We start from the raw sequence: 19,008 nt of genomic DNA, 5'->3' as shown, positions 1-19,008 counted from the left end.
ACTAGATTCCACTAGAAAATTTAAAAATATCATACTCATAGACTACCTTGCTTTTTCAAATGCCTACTACGTGCTCAACATTGATGCCAAGGAATATATTAGAAGAAACAAAGTGGTCTTTACCATCAAGTATCTTATAGTGTAATTGATTGGACATGATTATCACACATGAAATAATAGTGAATGACAATTATATAATACATAAGTTATATGCAAATTTGGGGGGTAGGGAACTTACAGGTTTATAAAGGCATTGAGATTCCATTGGCACTTAGAGGATGAATAAGATTTGGATAAGGCTGAATGGAATGGAAGAATTATTAATGTTTCCAAGTGAAAGGAAGGCATACACTTTGGAAATTTGTATTATATGATTCTTAAACAACTTGGTTCTAGGATCATGCTACTCCCAAAAGATATGGATGGCAAAAGGTAGAGTGTTTCTTTTAGTACTGAAGCAAATCCTGAATTATAAATAAGAAAATAGTGTTAAACAACATATACATTATGAGTTGGCTTTCAAATAATATGCTTATGATTTCATATTTTCAAATACTGATGTACTCCATAATCCCATCAGTTCTTAAAATGAGGTAACTATTTCAAGTTAATGCTCTAGATGGCATTAAAAGTGATTCCACAGTAATAGACCTTGACATCATAAACACATAGTTGTTCTGCAGATTAGTGGCATTCATCTGGCTGGAGGAAGTAATTGTAATGCAGGGAATAGTTCCATGTTCTGCTCCATCACTTAATGATCAATTATATTTCACCGAGTAATTCATAAGACATATTAGGTTATTTCAGCAGTAACACAGCTGCTAACCTCTGGCATGGCCTTGCTAACATGGCTAATTAACCTGAACAATGTGTGGGCCACTTACTGAAAATGTATATTATTTCTTTGTTTGGGAGGGGACACTTGCTCAAATCCAAGACTGTATGCTAAGTTCTAGCTTAATTAGAAACACAACAACAATAACAACAATAACAGTAGCTCTACAAAATAACAAAGCACAGAGATTAGAAAATGACCCAGGAAGCACTTACAGAGACAGATGTTGCCATCTACCTATTATCACATTGCCATTTACCTGAATGAGGTTGGCAGCTGGGTTCCTTCTTTTCTCAAAGTGTTTCTGGCGGTGTTGTTCTTGTACTTTTAATGCAAAACCTGAGCCAAGAATGCCCTGGACCAAAATATAAAAACAGTACTTAAGTTTTTTCAAAAGGACTGTTAAAAGTACAAAAAACTAAAAAGAAATCTCTAAAATGAGTCCAAAAGAAGACAAACAATATGCAATGTCCATAAATACTACTTACTGAAACAAACACTATTTACCTCTATTATAACACTAGTGGCCAATGGCAAGTTGTTGGGCAAGACTGCCTAGAAATAACTTCTGTTCTTTAGTAAAACAACCAGACATTGCCATTGATTGCCACTTATAATATAATAGAGGCACCATAGTTACAAATAAAAATCACCATTAAAAAAATGTCTTTTGCATGGCCATTTCTGTAATCTTTATGCCCAAATTAGAGTAAATGGCCCTATCCAGTGATTGAGTATGAAGGGCTTGAATGATTTTAACAGAGGTGGATTTTAGACCTGGAACTGTTAAAGTCTTGCTGCGGTGGACACGGAAGTTTTTCTAGCACTTTGATGAAACGACTGAATTTTTTATTTTCCATTTGTGAAATGGCGGGTGGGAGGAGAGTATTTAAAATCTGTCCCAGTTCAGTCCTCCTGATGCTATAATTCTACACCTGCCAAAGTAAAGTAAAAATGGGGAGGGCAGGGTTTCTCTCTTTAGAAGGTGGTAAGTCTCAGCTGAATGAAAACTTGGCTAAGATATTTTTGGGTTCTAGAGAAACTTTAATCTTTCTTATCTTAAGAAGGTGCAATTCGGAGCACATCTGTGACAATAAGCAGAGAATAAGTCATGTGATTACAGCAGTCCTCCCGGTTATTCATGGGGATAGGTTCCAAGACCCTCAGTGGATACCTAAAAGTACTCACCGATAGTACAGAACATTTTATGTACTACATTTTTTCCTATACATACATAGCTATGATCAAGTTTAATTTCTAAATTAGGCACAGTAAGAGATTAACAACAGTAATAAAACAAAACAATTCTAACTATATACTATAATATGTATGTGACTATGGTCTTTCTCTCTCTGATAACTGATTTGATAACAGAGTTGGCTGCCAAGTGACTGATGGGTAGGTAGGGTTTACAGTGTGGATATGCTGGGCAAAGTCCCGGGTGGGACGAAACACAAGGGGAGGAGATGTCATCATGCTCCTCAGAACGGCATGCAATTTAAAACTTACAAACTATTTATTTCTAGAATTTTCCATTTAATATTTTCCAATCAAGATTATTCATTGGTAACTGAAACCACAGAAGGTGAAATTGTAGATAAGGGGGAACTACTGTATGTTTAAAATACAGTTATATGCTAATACTATTTGCTATTAATGAACAACAATCAACTTCATTATTAATTAGGGTAAATGGCTACATCACAAAATTAGAAATTGCATTGTAGATTCTGCTTTCTGTCGCTTTTTCAGAGACTTTCTCTTGCTAGGATTTTCATCTCATATTGGGTTCTGACTGCATAAACTAAACTTTATAAAAGCCTGGGCTGTATGACCTTGTTTTTAGATGTAAACATTTCCCTCCATTTCCAAATCCAGATTAACTGTAGTCATTCCTAACTCCAATTTTTTTCCAGCTATTTAAGATCATTCAGGAAAGATTTATTTTCCTTTTAATGTCAATTTTCATAAAGTATAAGCAGATAAGAGAATATGAAACATTAGAATTTATAGCATATGTTTATACTATGCATAATGTGAAAACCACTCATATGGAACATAATTCAGATTTTGTAGATATTGAATGAACAGCAATAGCTACCATTTTGCAGCACTTGGTATGTGGATATAATATTTGGAGTTAAATCCCTTTTGAAAAATGAAGATAGGTCATACATATCACAGACTTAGCATCTGCCAAACAAACTAAAATGTGCTGAAAATCATATTGGCATTGCTTAGAAACGTGTATTAGTTGATGGCAAATGTTTGCTACATAGCTCTTCTACCAGACTGTATATTACAACAGTTATTAAACCAGGTCTGCTTATCATCTCATTATGGCTCCATTCCAATTTTCTTCCACTTCTCTTAGCGTACAGGGTAGTGAACTTAATTGGAAGTCTGTTAAAATAAAGTCCATTATGTATATATTATTGTAAGTTTATATATACTCATATATAACTTACATATATATAAAATTCATGTGCCATCCCTTCAGATGTTGATACCAACAAATACAAATTCTTAGCAATTGATATTTGTTTTAATCCATTTTCTAAGATCGCAGAACTTACGTTTTTAATATTTTTAACTTTTTTTTACAATTTTTTACAATTAAAAAATATTTTTAATATTTTAAGACTTTAATTTTTAAAGTCTTAAGTTTTAATATTATGCCAAGAGGTGCCACATAAACACCCAGTGGAAAGAAAACTTGTTTTGGTAAACATTTGGGATATTTATCCCTGTTACCTTGTAGATTAAATGAGCCTAGTTTGTACCTCGTGCATGGCAAACAGGCTAGACTGAAAGATAGTCCTCGCAGGAGGGCAGGGAGTGGTCTGGAGAGGAGGAGCCTGGCCCCCAGGGCACAGCCGAGGAGCTGGGGCTGCCTCTGCTAGTTCCTTCGCCCCGGGACACTGGAGAGGCAAGGAAAGGCTCATCCCAGTGGGGCCTGGGAAGGGAGACCTGGATGACTCTGTGATGTGCAGCAGAGTCCTTCTGCTTTCAGGGAAAGATGGGAAGAGGCTCTTCTCTTTCTTGGTCCTCGGGTTTCCTGGGTGGGAGAACCCTGAACAGTGGTGGTCCATAACCTACATCTAACTTTCTTTGCAAAATGCCAATGCACTGTCCTAAATCTCAGTCAGACAACATGTTGGCTGGTGGGGTGTACAAGATGTGGAATTTCCAGCCACCTTTTTTTTTTTTTTTTAAAGGTATACATGAACCATTTAGTCTTTCGTTAAATATATAAGAAGTCTGCACCTAATGTGAGGTTGCAGTAAAAAAGATCCAGAGTAAAGTTTACCTTCTTTGGCATTGTTAGGGAATGTCCTGTTCTGTGCAAGCAAGTTTTTAGGTTTCCAAAATATATTACTTTAATTGGCATATATAAAAATTATAATCACTTTATTGGGGAACATTTCTAAGGATGATTATTTAGTCTCTGATCATGAACAGAACAGAGTGACACGGTTTAATCTCCCTGTGATGGACCAGAGTTTCACAATGGGGACGAGGCATTTCTGTGTGCTCGATGCAGCCAGCTTGCAGGGGTACGCTGACCTAACACTAACTGGCCCCAGGTCTTTACACTTCTGGAACACTATGTCTGCTTGCTTCTTACAGATTTTTGATTCTTTTCCCTAGTCTTTCACCGTCTCTTCCCCTTGTAGTGTTTGTTCTATCAGCCTACCTCTATGTTTGTTGTTTATAATCTTCAAAGAATTGTGAAACTATTGAAATTTTCACTAAGCTAAGAAAAGGTTAAGCACGGATCTCAAGAGGCTTGCTTGCGAGGACAGCACTTACACTGTTCTTGATTTTCATAGCCCAGAGGTTGCCTACTTCCCCATTCATAGTTTTTCACTGGATCAGAGTTTTTACACATGTGGCTTCAGGTTAAATATAAACACAAAAGCAGCAGGTATTTTGTGCCATTATTTGGAGGGGAAAAAGCCCAAGACTTCATTTTATTGCTTCCAAAGGTATTTCCCTGTAAGGAATCTGATCACTGAGTGACTTGCTGCTCTGTTCTAAATTGTTGAGGTTGCCCAAATTAGTTCACTCTGGGTAAGTGAGATGTTGTTTTGATTCTCCTTGATTTTGTCATTTCACAACAGGAAACACATATATCTGGATTCATGGAGGAAAAACATTTTTTTATGACAAGCACTGGAGTGACATTATCACACAGTTCTTCACAAAATTTCTCAGGGTGAGATAATTCCTCCTCTATTGGCGAATAAATATACCAAAGTTATTGTTATAGGCCAAGTTGCTTCCCTCCAAAATTCATATGTTGGCATCCTAATCTGTAGTGCCTTAGAGGGTGACCCTATTTGGAGACAAGGTCTCTAACAGAGGTAATCAGGTTACAGCAAGAGTGGGCCTTAATTCAATATGACTAGCACTCTTAAAAAAGAAAATTTGGACACAGACATGTGCAGGGGGAAGACAACGTAAAGACAGAGAGAAGACGGCCATCTACAAACCAAGGAAAGAGGCCAGGAACACGTTTCTCATGGCTCTCACAAAGAACCAACCTTGCCACCTCCTTGACTTTGGGCTTGTAGCTCTAGAACTGTGAGACAATACATTTCTGCTGGTTAAATCACCCAGTCTGAGACACCTCGTTACAGCAGCCCAAGCAAACTAAAACAGTGATATAGGTAGTTTGCGACAAAAACAGAATTCAAAATGAGGTCTAACGCTTAAGCTTCTGCGTGGCCCTTTCAGTCTGTTTGCTGTGATTCTGTGTGGTCTGGGGCACAACCAGCTGGTCCGTTAGGAGTTGGGCAGTGGCCATGGGAAGGACAAGCTCCCTCTGCACCCATTCGCAGGTAGAGAGTGAGCCCCTGAGCTCAAGGCTGCGGTGCAGAAAATCCCCACTGCCTTGGCTTTCCTTGGAGGGGTGCGCTGGGGTCTCTGCTTGGCAGAGACTGTGACATGAGTCAGCTCTGTCTAGAGCAAAACTGGTGGTATTTTTCCTTAGTCATGACTGCTGCCATTGCTCGAAAAACTCCTTTCTGTTGTTTCTGTTCCCCCCATGAGAGTGGCATAGGAGAGTGAGTGATCGTGGATGGAGGCAAATTGTAATATCTTGACCAATTTCCTTTAAGGAAATAAGAGGAGACACAATGATCAGAAAGACAAGCTTCATCCATTACAGAGAAAATAATCAGAAGCTTGGGAGAAGATAAATGTGCTCTTCATTCTGATAAGATGCAGTAACTGCTCATTAAGAAAAATCAATGACGATGACACAAAGACTAAATCATCTAACATGCTGAAAATCTTTTAAGGTCATATAATTTCCACTCAAATGGATCTGAAGAGGCAAATACTCCACTTGCACACACGTGCCTCTTCAGTAGCATACATTATGAACCAAATTGGAGCCATCAGTTTAAAAAGGAATCTTTAAATCTTTCCAAATATTCTAAATGTGTTAGTAGCATGTTGACTAAAGGTGATGACATTTGAATTATTATTTGGTCATAAAGACCTGGTTGGTATAAAACTCCCAGGTTAAGCTTCTCCAAGAGATGACTACTGGTATATTTGAGAAACTATCCACATAGACATATGTAGGAAAGTCAACATTGTATCAGAAGAATTATATTTGTACATGACATGGATATGTTTCTGGGCATATTCAATTTGTGAAAGCTCACACTAATAAACCTCTAAGATCTAATTTAAACTGCTTCATTTTTACAAAGATACTTACGGCAGGAAGTGCAAAGAAAGAAATGCCAAGGAGAGCAAAGCCTGCAGAAAGTAATCTTCCCAGCCAAGTTAGGGGAGTTTTGTCTCCATAGCCAATCGTTGTCAATGTAATCTAAAAACAAAATAAATAGAATGTGCAGTTTAAGTATGTGAGAGGAAAGTTAAGACCTATGAACAGGAGGCAAAACAACGTTTCCACTAAATCATTATTCAACAAGTCTTGTTGGCGGATTTTATTACTGTGCTTTAATTTTCCATGACGCATAACAGAACTTCTCTTTGTTTAAGATAGGGAATAACCTACATACTTGTTCCTCCTTTATAACACAATTTTCCATCTTTTCTAAGTGTATTCAAAGAAAGGTTACTGAAGTAAGTAGATAACCATCAGTGATACAGAAATGATAGCACCATGGATTTAGCACTGAATCAGTACACAAAACAATAATTTATGTTAATTATGGCTGTTCATTTATTACCTTGGCAGGCATTTCCTGAAGGTCTGGTGCATGCAAGGTACGTGTTATGATTTGTAGTGGAACAAAAACAAGAGGTACATAGTTCTTGTCCTGAGATATTTATGGCTCAAGAGGGAGACGTGTCACATGCAAATCATTAAAACACAAAAAGGGAAGATGGGTATTATTATGGATGTACAATTAATCTGCCATGGGAATTCAGAGAACAGATTATTACAAGCTTGGGGGGTTGAAGAGGCTTTACTGGGGAGATGTCATTATACCTAGGCTTTGAAGAAGGAGTAATATTTTGAGAGGCAGAAATGAGAAAGAGGGTGATCTGAGTGGAGAGGCGGGGGTCAGGTGACCAGCTGCACAGCAGTAAGAACAAGTAGGGTAGGTTCTGGACAGTACAAGTTTCTCAGCTGGACTGCAGCATGATGGGTCTAAAGAGAAACAGTGAAAAGGGAGGTTAAGCAGATCAGGGCATGCTTTTGGAAAATGGTCGTTAGATCATGTTTCTCCCATGGTCAAACTGCTCAGATGCTTCCCGTGTCCCTGAGAACAGTCTCAGCTCCTCTCCAGGGCCTATGGGGTTCTGTGAGATCTGGCAGAATGAAGGGCAATTGAACTGGAACAGTGGCAGTGAGACTATCTGGGAGTGGAGGGTAAGGAGATGTGTTCAGGAAGTTCAATAAAAATACACTGATTGATTGCCTGACAGGAAGGGGAGGGCTGAGCAATTTCAAGAGGAAGATGTTTGCACCATAAAGAGAAATATGATAATGAGAAAGAGAAAGCTCTGGAGCAAAGATGAGGAATTTGGTTCTAAAAAGGGTTTTTAAAATGTCAGTATGATTCTGATCTAGAAATATCGAGCAAGAAACTGAGATCAAAAGCTTGAGCTTTGAGCCAAAGAGGGAGAGAGAGATTGGGTTATGCATGAGATTTGGGTTTTGGATTTAGGCACAGAGTGGTTGTTGAAGTTTTGTGAATAAATAAGATTGCAAAGCATTCAAAGATGGGGCCCAAAGACGCCCCAGGAAACACAGACATTTAAGGGATGGAAGAAAAGGTAAAATCAAAGAAAAATAATTTTTTTAAAAAGTAAGAGAACTAAGAATGAGTAATGCAATGGAAACAATGAAGAGGAGAGAGTTTCACAAAGAAGCCGGGTGATCCCTGATGTCACAGGTATGTAGATAGGAAGGAGAATGAGGACTGAGAACAGATATTGATACACAGATAGAAGGTCACTGGGGATTTCTAAGTCAGTGGTTGCTTTGGTCATGCTGTCTTATCTGGGCTTTGAAGGAGGGGTAACATTTTGAGGGGCAGAAACGACAGAGTGGATAAACTCCATGATGCCAACCTTTCAGAAGCATCCCGCTCAGCTGAACACCCCTTCCCAGAACCCCCTTCTCTCCTCACTTCTGTGATTTTCCCTGTATATCTTTGGTGGCTCCTCTTATGTGGCTCTTCTTACTCTAGTCAGCCTTTGAATAGTGCATTCTTGAGGCTTGTTTCTGGGTGTTTTTCTGTTTTTAAAAATTATGTCTTCCTCTAGTTTTCTCTTCTATTCCCTCTTTTTTACCCCTTTTTCCAGCTGATTGTAAGTGTTCTCATGGATTTAAATACTATTTTAATGCTGAACACACTGAATTTATACTTTCAGGCCACACCCCTCTTCTGAGCTCCAGATTCACATACCTGCGCTTGATCTTCCGATCTGGATGTTGCACAGTCATTTAAACTTAGTGTGCTCAAAAGAACTCTTTGCTTCTTTCTAACCTGTTACTCCCCCAACGTATCCCCTCCCATCCTAACCCAGAGCACCACCATGTATCCAGTTGCTCATGGCAGAAGCCTCAGAGTCATCCTAGCTTTTTCTCACCCCTCTCACTGAGCCTGTCAGCAAGTCCCAATGATTCTACTTCCCCAAAATACTGCAAACTTACCCCCTTCACTCTGTCTTCACGGCCACCGTGTACACCAGGCTGCTGCAGCAGCCTCTTAATTGCTCTCTCAGTTTTTGCTCTTACCTCCCTCCAGTTCCTTCTCCACACATCTGCAAGGGGTATCATTTTATTATTGCCCTCTAAAAATCCTTCAGTGGCTACTCATTAAGCTCAGAATACGTCCTAAGTTCCTAACTATGGCCTAGATGCTCTGGCTTCCACCTACTTCCCCAAGAGCATTCTGATTCCACCCTTGCTCACTACTGTTGACCACTGTGTCCTTTCAACTCCTCAACCAGCCCAGGCTATTTCTGCCTCAGGGACTTTACATGGCCTATCCTCAGCCAGAATTGTTCTTCTTCCTACTCTTCTCAGAGTTCTTTCTCATCCTCCAGGTCTTCTCCAAAATAGTCCACCATCAGAGAGGCCTTCCGTACCCACTCTGTCTATAACAGGACCCCGGTTCATCTCAATTTCAGGTCCTTGCTTTTTAATAGCACTTGTCACAGATGGTAGTTTGCTGTATTTTTCTTTGGTGGTAGGATCCTTATTTCCTTTACTAGAAGGAGGAGCCATGTCTTTACTCTTTGTTATCTCCCTAACATCTAGCATAACACTTGACACAAAGTAGAATGAGGTCAATAAATATTTAGTAAATCATTGAAGAATCCTTTGAAGAATATTGGTGAAAAACAGAGTGAGAACTCTCTGAAATCTCTGATGTGGTGGTGGAGGGGCTTTCTAGGGTGTATTTGTGCATGTTTTCAGAGAGGATGAGAGTGAAGAGGGAAGAGATGGAGGCTTTATGATGGACTAAGGTGCCCAAAGGGGCAGAGCAAATATAATCAATGGTAGAGTTGGAGGGGTTAATCTTAGCAGTATGAAAAGGCATTTTTTATACCCTCGGGAGAAGATGTGGACACAGTGTGTGTGGAGGGCAGGATTGGGAACATTCCAGTCGGTTCCCTTTAGTTCCAGTGAAGGAGAGGACAGGGTTATCTGTGGGGAAGAAAAGGCTTGTAACAGAGGAAAAGACTTGGGCTGTGAGGGTGTGAGAGGGTGTCAAGCACAAATCACCAAGAGGCAGAGGAAGGTCATCCAAGGTTGAAGAGAGGGACTTTGTAGTGGAACCTAGTAACCAAGTTAGTCAGATGCTACCAACAGTATGCATAAGGGACTCTCAAAGGAATTCCTTGGGATTGCAGAGAAAATATTCTGGATCAACTTTATTACAGGTTTCTAATCTTACATATGTGGAAAAGAGTTTAATCTCCTGTGCTTTTTCTGCAAAATACCTTAATCCTTATACAGTAGCTTGTTAATAATAATAAACTGAAGGAGAAATTTCATGATTTGGTCACAGCAAGAATGCTACATTTCACAGTTTGCTTTACATTTGAATAATACATTCTAATTTATTCTCCTGAGCCAATGCTCAGAGTGGGCTTTAAATCACTGCCTCTAATTCCAAAGAATGAGGCATGGCAAAGTGACGATGTGCTCAGCGTTTCATCCTGAGTAGAGAGGGAGGCCTGCTGCCTCTCATTCCCAGAGGGTTGCCCTGTCTTACAGGGTGGTTTGTGGGGGAGAAGCACATATTGTGAGATCTGGGAGCAGCACCCTGAGGTCCCTCTGGGGGCACCAAAGGCTCTGCCACCTTCTCTGCATTGCGGCTCAGGCTTTTGGACGACCATGCCTCATCACGTGTAGGGGACTGGGATGACTAGCAGCTCAGCCAGCCACAGCACCGTCCTTGGTGAAAAGCACAGGAGCCTTTGGTTGCCAGGCAAGGTTTGGGAAGGAGCTGCCAACAGAGTGGCAGCTCTGTCTCTCTGTGTAAGGGAGCGAGGGTGGTGGAGGTTTCCTGGGTGCATGATTTCACTTCTTGCGGCCGAAAGAGGACCTACTGGGCTTTCTGGTGTGAAGAGAGAGGTAGCACCTGGCATAACATTAGGACGTTTCTAAGATAAACTTAAAATAAAGAGATGTGAGCCTTCTTTGTGAATTTGCACTGGCCCATTTGCTTGATCTGGCTGCTGACTTTCTAAGGCAATGACCAGCTGCATTTGATAAAACCATCATCAGATGAGGCTTGCATAGATGTTCACTGATTTTCTAGACTATCAGGTCAAGCTGTCCTTGAAGTACCAGCGCGTCTCCTTGGAACAGTACAGCTACATCATGTTTCTATTCCTAGCACTTGGAAGGCTCTGCTCATGGTTATCAGCAGGTCCTTCACACAAGAACTGAGTAGGAGAAGTCCTTTCATGGCTTATTCTCCCACATTTACGTTTAACAATAGACCCATTTCTGTCTTTCAGAAGTTTTGTGAATCTTCTACTGGCTGGACCCAGTAATGATTGCTTTCATTTGGATCTAAAGTTAGAGGATGGTAGGCTCAAACAGGACCCCCAAGGCACTAGCTCTCCGGGGAGCTCCTGGAACAGCAGCTTGTTTCAGGGAACCTTAAGAGGCGGCGTATGTGAACTTCAGGGGACTGGAGGGAATCACACCTGGAGGAAATCCACTATATTGGGCATAATTCCACTTTTCACCTACTTACAGAGTTTATAAAGATATGCTAGGTAACATATGCTGGGTAGATTAAATTTTAAAGATTTATTTATGTATTTATTATACATTTATTTATGGTTGATTCCTACTCATTGACTTTTTTTATTTGCCAGCCATTTATTTTATTTTATTATTTTTTAAAGATTTTATTTATTTATTTTTAGAGAGAGGGAAAGGCAGGGAGAAAGAAAGGGAGAGAAATATCAATGTGAGAGAGAAACATTAATTGGTTGCCTTCCGTACGTGCCCTGACTGGGGACCGAATCTGCAACCCTGTTATGCGCCTTGACCAGGAACCGAACTGGTGACCTTTCAATTTATAGGACAATGCCCAACCAACTGAGCTCCACTGGTCAGTGCTTTGCCAGCCATTTGTTTAGCACAGGTTCACTGTGGGAATTACAAAAAATTCACTAGCTAATACCACACAGAATAATATCTCTTAATTAGCCAAATAAAGAAATAACATACTCCAAACAAACGACAGATTAATCACACTGTTGTTCCAGGCAAGGGGAGATGAGAAGAATAGAGTCCAAATTTTAACAGCAGTATATCTTTTTATAACCTGTTCACTGACTTTTAACCATGGAGTTTACAGTATCATTGAAAAGGCCATGAATTTTTGAATTTACTTTTAAAAATTAAAAGACACATTTAAAGCATTTCCAATATTTCAGTGCAGTTTTAGGCAGAGTAATTCATTGCATGAGAGATGCCATGTACCGACCACACTTTCCGACCTGGAAGCGGGCAGATGCATCCTCAGGCTGTCCTGAAGGGACAGATTGGGACACGCACACATCAGCCTGTAGCTCACCCCTGTTGGCCTCAGGAAGGCTGGTAGTTTGTGCTGATTCTCCAGTTGGGCCATTTACTTGAAGGTGATTTGGCATGTGGGAGCAGCTCAGATAAATGTTTGCCCTCATATTCCATATGTTTAACTGTAGCACCCAGGTGAGAAAAGATATTTTCTGAAAAATCTATGGGTTGCAAATATTGGCATAAGGGTCTATTTGTAGTTAGAAAAGTATGAGGTGCATTGGGGACACTTAGTGTGTTTAGTAATCCAATATTCTTCCTTAGGAATAATGCTGCAAAACAAACGCAAATTTGAATTCTTTTTTTAATGGGATGACAGAGGCTATGGTCAGATTATAACTTAGCAGTGAAGCTACAGGTTGTTGTTGTTGTTGTTTTTAATAGCAGAATTAACTCCAGACCAGGGGATATAAATCCTTCCTTCTTTCTTTCAAGCAACATATCAACAAAAATTTATTGGTCTGATTTGGAGGATACAATTATGTATACGAGTTTATAACTAATGCATTCACATGAACAAGTTAAGAATATACTAGTTGTAGATTTCTGTAGCCCAGTATAATTTCTCCATAAGGGGGTCCTTTAAGAGGGATGATTATTGTGGGCAGCTTGTCAATAATTTCTTCCTTCCCCTCCCCTCCTCTCCCTCTTGGGTCACTTCCTGAGCATCTGGTTTCAGATAGTGGGTAGTCATAGAACCTGTGCAGTTAATTTTGAAATTTGGACACCTTGAAAATTGGAACGGTTTTCTATCTTTAAACAATAGACACTCTTGTGGTGGCGGCATCATTATAATTTGGGCTGTGCTGTGGCAGGTGGCTCAGGGCATTAGCATTTTATATTGTTCTTCCAGGGTTGTGGCCAAATATGTAATAATAGGAATAGCTAACATTTGTCTAGTGCTTGATAAAGCACATTTACATGTCCAATCTCATTTAACACGCAGCAATTTTGTATAATATTATTATTGCCATTTTACACAATATTAAATGATTGCTTAATATCACACCTTCACTAAATCATAATGTTGGGGCTGGAACCCAGGTCTTCTGACTATTATTCTGTTATTTTCTATATAGCATTGTTCTCAATATTTATAGAATAATAGTGAGCAAAAGTGTCCAGAGCCATGTGTGAGAGGACATTGTAAAAGGAACAGACTTCTTGGGAAAGGCTTTCTCAAAGAGGCTTATGACGAATGAACTTCATAAACACATGCCATTAAGGTAGGCATGGGACTTGTCGATGCTCCTGACAGCTAGGGTGCTTTGGTGGGGTACGTGTGTCTCCGTATTGACTTGGTAGTTAACAATGTTCTTGAATAGTTAAGAACTGATGCGTTGATTATCTCATGGTCAAGTAAAGCTTTGATGCCATCAGGTAACACATTGGTAGTAAGAAACTTTTGTTAACTTTTATTTAGTGTACCAGCACTGAGTCAGAATACAACCGCTTATAAGACATTGCAGAAAACATTTTGTCCTGGTGAACTCAATGTAAGGATGGTTGAGTCTCAGAATTATAACTGGTATTATCAAGGGAAAAAGGTATTTTCTTCCATTTTACAAATTTACACCATTTCTTATTCTTAGATTTTTGTAGGTGGTATAACCTGTTGAGTGCATAATATATTACATTATAGTAGAGCCTTGTATATTGTTTGCTTTGAGAAAGTAAGATATTCAGCATGAATTCTAGGACTAACTCTGGCTGATATTGAATTCTTCTACATGTCTGAAGCAACTATTTCAAGCACATGGTCTCAGGTGAAGGTTATGCTCAGATGCTACTCAAGGGTAGATTTATAATCTGCTGCTGATTTCTTCTTAAAAAAACAAACACACACTATCTTCATCACAAAAATAGCAGTAAATAGAAAGAGGACCAGCTGGTATTTACCAGGTCATTACCAGAAAAAATTACTTCAGGAATGAGACCCAATCTTAAGTTATTTCAGAACAAATCTAAAGCAAATCAAAAGAAGAAAAATAATAACAGGAAATAAAAGAATAATAAAAAGTAACTGCAGTAAAACCTGTTACAAATTTATTTCAGAATAAATCTAAAGCAACTAGAAAGGAAGAAATTAATAACAGGAAATAATGTTAAATGGAGCTCTGCCCAGCAGTCAGAAGGTCTTCTTTTCCAGTGGCTGGCTCAGCCACTAGAGTCACTTCCATTCACCCTTCTCCACCTCCTTTGTCGTCAACGCCCCACTGCAATCCCCAATTCCCAAGCTGCTTCTGTGCTTAAGATCTGGGTCCACCATGGAGCCTACAGCTTTTTTGGGTTCCTTTTATTATAAAGGTGCCTCCATCTAACATCCACAACAGCAATATCTATACCAGCAGTAGCCACCATCTTTGACTGGGCATTTGCTATGGTCTTAGCACCAGGCCCTCTATACTGGCTATCCCACTTACTCAATGAACTAGGTGCTGTTATTCACTAGTATGGAATGGTTTTCAGATATCAACCTTCTTTGAATTGTTACTGGCTTTAAGCAGTGCTGATCATACCGCTGTATTCCTCTAAAAGTTGCTCTTGGAAATAGCCCTCAGAATCTTCTTAATTAAAGAAATTTAGTAGTTAATATTTAGAATTCATTGGGATACTGTATCCCTGGACTAGAAATTGCAATTTGATACTTAATGTTGATACTTTAGGCCTTTTTAATAAAGGAAATTTCCTTTTTTCCCCATCAAAGTCCAGCTCTTAGGAACGCTCAATTCAGGGTACTTTTATTTCCCTATTTATTCTGGATACTTCCATCATTAGCAAGGTATCTGTTATGTGCAACATGGACAATTTTAATTAAAAAGTATCCAGCAACAATTCCTTAAGGTCTTGATTAATACATAATAGAAGGTATAATATTCTAAATTTATTTTATTTCACACTGGAGACATAGTATATTGTCTTATAATGAATAGAATTAATAAGCCCTCTGTTTGCTTATTATTTTAGTCTTTAGACAATTTCATTAATGAGTCAGTTAATATAAACAAATGCACTGTGAACCAAAAAGACCATTTTTATTCCTAGACACTTAATGTCTTAGAAGATTTTTACTCTAATATTGAAGAGTAGATTTTTTCTTAAAAAATTATAGAGATAATTAGGCCATTCAAAGCCTGTTAAGTACATGTTAGGTTTCAGTCAAAATAGCACTAATAAAATGGAAATTGATGAAAATATGTTGCTTTCTCCCCTACCCTCCCACCGAAAGTCACAGGCATGATCTTTGAAAATCTGTTCCTTGGATTATTCTGACAAAAGAAACAAGCTGGTAACTAAGTGAGAGATATATTAAGAGTTTCCCACACACTGTTTAACACACAACACAATTCTTACTAGTAGTGAGAGGAAAAGGAAGACGCATGGGAAAAAAGGATCCGGAGCTGCCAGGTTGGACTTGCCAACCAACTGCAGTGGGAAGAGGTGTGCCTGAAAGTCTCAGGAGTTTAAATAGTTAGAATGATCAAAAAGAAGCAAAACTAATCTTAAATTCAAACTGTTTCTTTGAAGGCTGGAATTATAAATTCTCTCCCCTTGCTGGCTAGAAAAGCCTCCTCTTTTCTCAGTTTACACAGTTTATCCCATCACGAGTCATAGGTTTTCATTTGCTGTCCACGTGCAGTGCTTCCAGACTGCGAGACGACTGCTCTCTTTCCTCCTTTCTAAATGTCCATCATTCTTGGGGGGTCAGAGGGAGCGGAGCTGGACACAAATCATTACACCAACAAAATGCTTTGTTATCATTCGCACAGTCTTGTGGACATTTACTATGATAATTTAAGGGAAAGAAATCTTAATCTTCAGGTGAATACATTTTTGAGTCTTATATCATTGCTGCTAGACAACCGACAAACATACAAAGTTCTGCTTAACTCAACCCCTGAAAAATTTCCTTTGGCCTGGACAAAAGTCTGGTTTCCGCTGATGAGGTTTGGAGGGGTAGGGGAACAATGCACCAACTGGTAGCTTAAACCTATATGCTCCATTCACAAGGTTAAAACAAACAATTTACCAATGTTTTAATCACAGTTAAAGAAAATGATATATTTTGATTTTGGCAACAGTCTAGCACTCAAGAAATATTACTGATGATTTATAAGAGAGCTTAACTTTGTTGGACCAAAGAGATGGGGAAACACTGTAAACAGTTATAAATGCCGTATATTTTCATGTATACCCTTTTGAAATATCTTAAGGAATAAAATAAAAAAATAGTTTATGCATTGTACAAAGAACTTTTTTATCCTGTGACATCCTTATTAGGTACATGTTTTAGTGACAGTTTTTTTAATTCTATTTTATTCATTTATTTATTTTTCCTTAGGCAGTGCATTTATTTAATGCATATCAGTATCACAGTATTTGCAAACATTGTATTTAATTATATTGTTCTGACCCATATCTAGTTAATGTCAATAGTTTCATAGAAAGAGGGTCTTGGGAGTTAGCTTTGTCCTGGCCATTATTATTTGTAAGGTATAAGGTAATAAGTCACTGGTTTCACATTCCTTGGTGGGTGGACAGACTATGTGACATCTAAGGCCTCTTCCAGTCAATGCCTGCTTTTTATTTTTATTTTTAAAATTTTTTTATTTTTATATGTATATTTTTTTAATTTATTTTTTCAAATACATTTCTCTCTGCCTACCCCCCACCACTTTCTCTTGCCCCCTCCCTCCTTCCCTCCCTCAGCTCTTCCCTTCCTTTTCCCCACCCCCCCTCCTTCCCTCTTGTCTCTGTTGGTTTCTTTTCCTTTCAGTGTTGCTGGTCTTATTTTCCTTGCATCTTTGTATTGTTGGTTAGGTTCCGCTTACAGCTGAGATCATATGGTATTTGTATTTCACCCCCTGGCTTATTTCGCTTAGCATAATGCTCTCCAGTTCCATCCATGCTGTCGCGAACTTTACTAGTTCTTTTTTTCTTTCTGCTGCATAGTATTCCATGGTGTATATGTACCATGACTTTTTTTTCCAATCATCTACTGATGGCATTTAGGTTGCTTCCAACACTTGGCTATTGTCAATTGTGCTGCTATGAACATTGGGGTGCATAGGTTCTTTTGAATTGGCGTTTTGGGATTCTTAGGGTGTAGTCCCAGCAGGGGAATCACTGGATCCAAAGGCAGTTCCATTTTCAGCTTTTCGAGGAAGTTCCACACTGCTTTCCACAGTGGCTGCACCAGTCTGCATTCCCACCAACAGTGTACTAGGGTTCCCTTTTCTCCACAGCCTCGCCAGCACATGTTGTTTGTGGATCTGTTTATGATGGCCATTCTGACTGGTGTGAGGTGATACTTCATGGTGGTTTTGATCTGCATTTCTCTGATGGCTAGTGATGCTGAGCATCCTTTCAAATATCTCTGGGCCGTCTGTAGCTCCTCCTTGGAAAAGGGTCTGCCCAGGTCCTTTGCCCATTTTTTGATTGGATCGTTTGTGTTCTTGGAGTGGAGTCGAGTGAGTTCTTTATATATCTTGGAGATCAAACCTCTATCTGATGTGTCATTGGCGAATATATTTTCCCATAGGGTTGGCTCCCTTTTCATTCTGCTGATGTTTTCCTTTGCTGTGCAGAAGCTTCTTATTTTGATGAGGTCCCACTTGTTTATTCTTTCCTTTATGTCCCTTGCTTTAGGAGACATATCAGTGAAAAAATTGCTGCGTGGGATATCTGAGAGTTTCCTGCCAATGTTCTCCTCTAGGACTTTTCTGGTGTTGCGACTTACATTTAAGTCTTTTATCCATCTTGAGTTTATTTTTGTGTATGGTGTCAGCTGATGATCCAATTCCAATTTTTTGCATGTAGCCGTCCAGCTCTCCCAACACCATTTGTTGAAGAGGCTATTATTGCTCCATTTTATGCTTCTGCCTCCTTTGTCAAATATTAGATGCCCATAGAGACCTGGGCTTATTTCTGGGCTTTCTATTCTGTTCCACTGCTCTATGGATCTGTTCTTGTGCCAGTACCAGATTGTTTTGAGTATAGTGGCTTTGTAGTAGAGTTTGGTGTCCGCTATTGTGCTCCCTCCTATTTGTTTTTCTTTCTCAAAATTGCTCCAGCTATTCGGGGTCATTTATGGATCCATATAAATTTTTGAAATGTCTGTTCTATTTCTGTGAAATATGTCATTGGTATCTTAATAGGGATTGCATTGAATCTATAAATTGCTTTGGGTAGTATGGACATTTTGATGATATTAATTCTTCCAAACCATGAGCACGGTATATGCTTCCATTTATTTGTGTCTTCCTTAATTTCTTTCTTCAATGTTGTATAGTTTTCTGTGTACAGGTTTTTTACCTCTTTGGTTAAATTTATGCCTAGGTACTTTATTTTTCTTCTTGCTATATCAAATGGTATTTTTTTTCTGATTTCTTCTTCTTCTATTGCATTGCTGGTGTACAAAAATGCCTTTGATTTCTGAATGTTGACTTTGTATCCTGCTGTTTTGCCAAATTCACTTATTAGGTTGAGGAGTTTTTTGGTAGAGTCTACAGGGTTCTCTATGTACACTATCATGTCATCTGCAAACAATGATAGCTTTACTTCCTCCTTTCCTATTGGGATGCCTTTTATCTCTTTCTCTTGTCTAACCGCTGTGGCTAGGACT

At 39.0% G+C, this 19,008-nt stretch overlaps 1 protein-coding gene across 2 annotated transcripts in view; it reads right to left on the bottom strand.

The window, feature by feature from the left end:
- The window catches only part of KCNQ5 (potassium voltage-gated channel subfamily Q member 5), a 540,177-nt gene that overhangs the window by 82,492 nt on the left and 438,677 nt on the right, over window positions 1-19,008 (bottom strand). For both annotated transcript variants that reach the window (XM_054569623.1, XM_054569624.1), the window contains exons 6-7: window positions 6,573-6,683; window positions 1,098-1,193 (exon numbers count right to left, since the gene is read on the bottom strand). In XM_054569623.1, the coding sequence (XP_054425598.1) occupies window positions 1,098-1,193; window positions 6,573-6,683 (207 nt within the window). The remainder of the gene's footprint in view (window positions 1-1,097; window positions 1,194-6,572; window positions 6,684-19,008) is intronic.

Source organism: Pteronotus mesoamericanus, unplaced genomic scaffold, assembly GCF_021234165.1.
Source record: "Pteronotus mesoamericanus isolate MK-2021 breed Mesoamerican mustached bat unplaced genomic scaffold, CSHL_Meso_final contig_20, whole genome shotgun sequence".
Taxonomy (NCBI): Eukaryota; Metazoa; Chordata; class Mammalia; order Chiroptera; family Mormoopidae; genus Pteronotus; species Pteronotus mesoamericanus.
The sequence above is the reverse complement of the archived record's forward strand: the minus strand, read 5'-3'. Positions and strand labels throughout refer to the sequence as shown.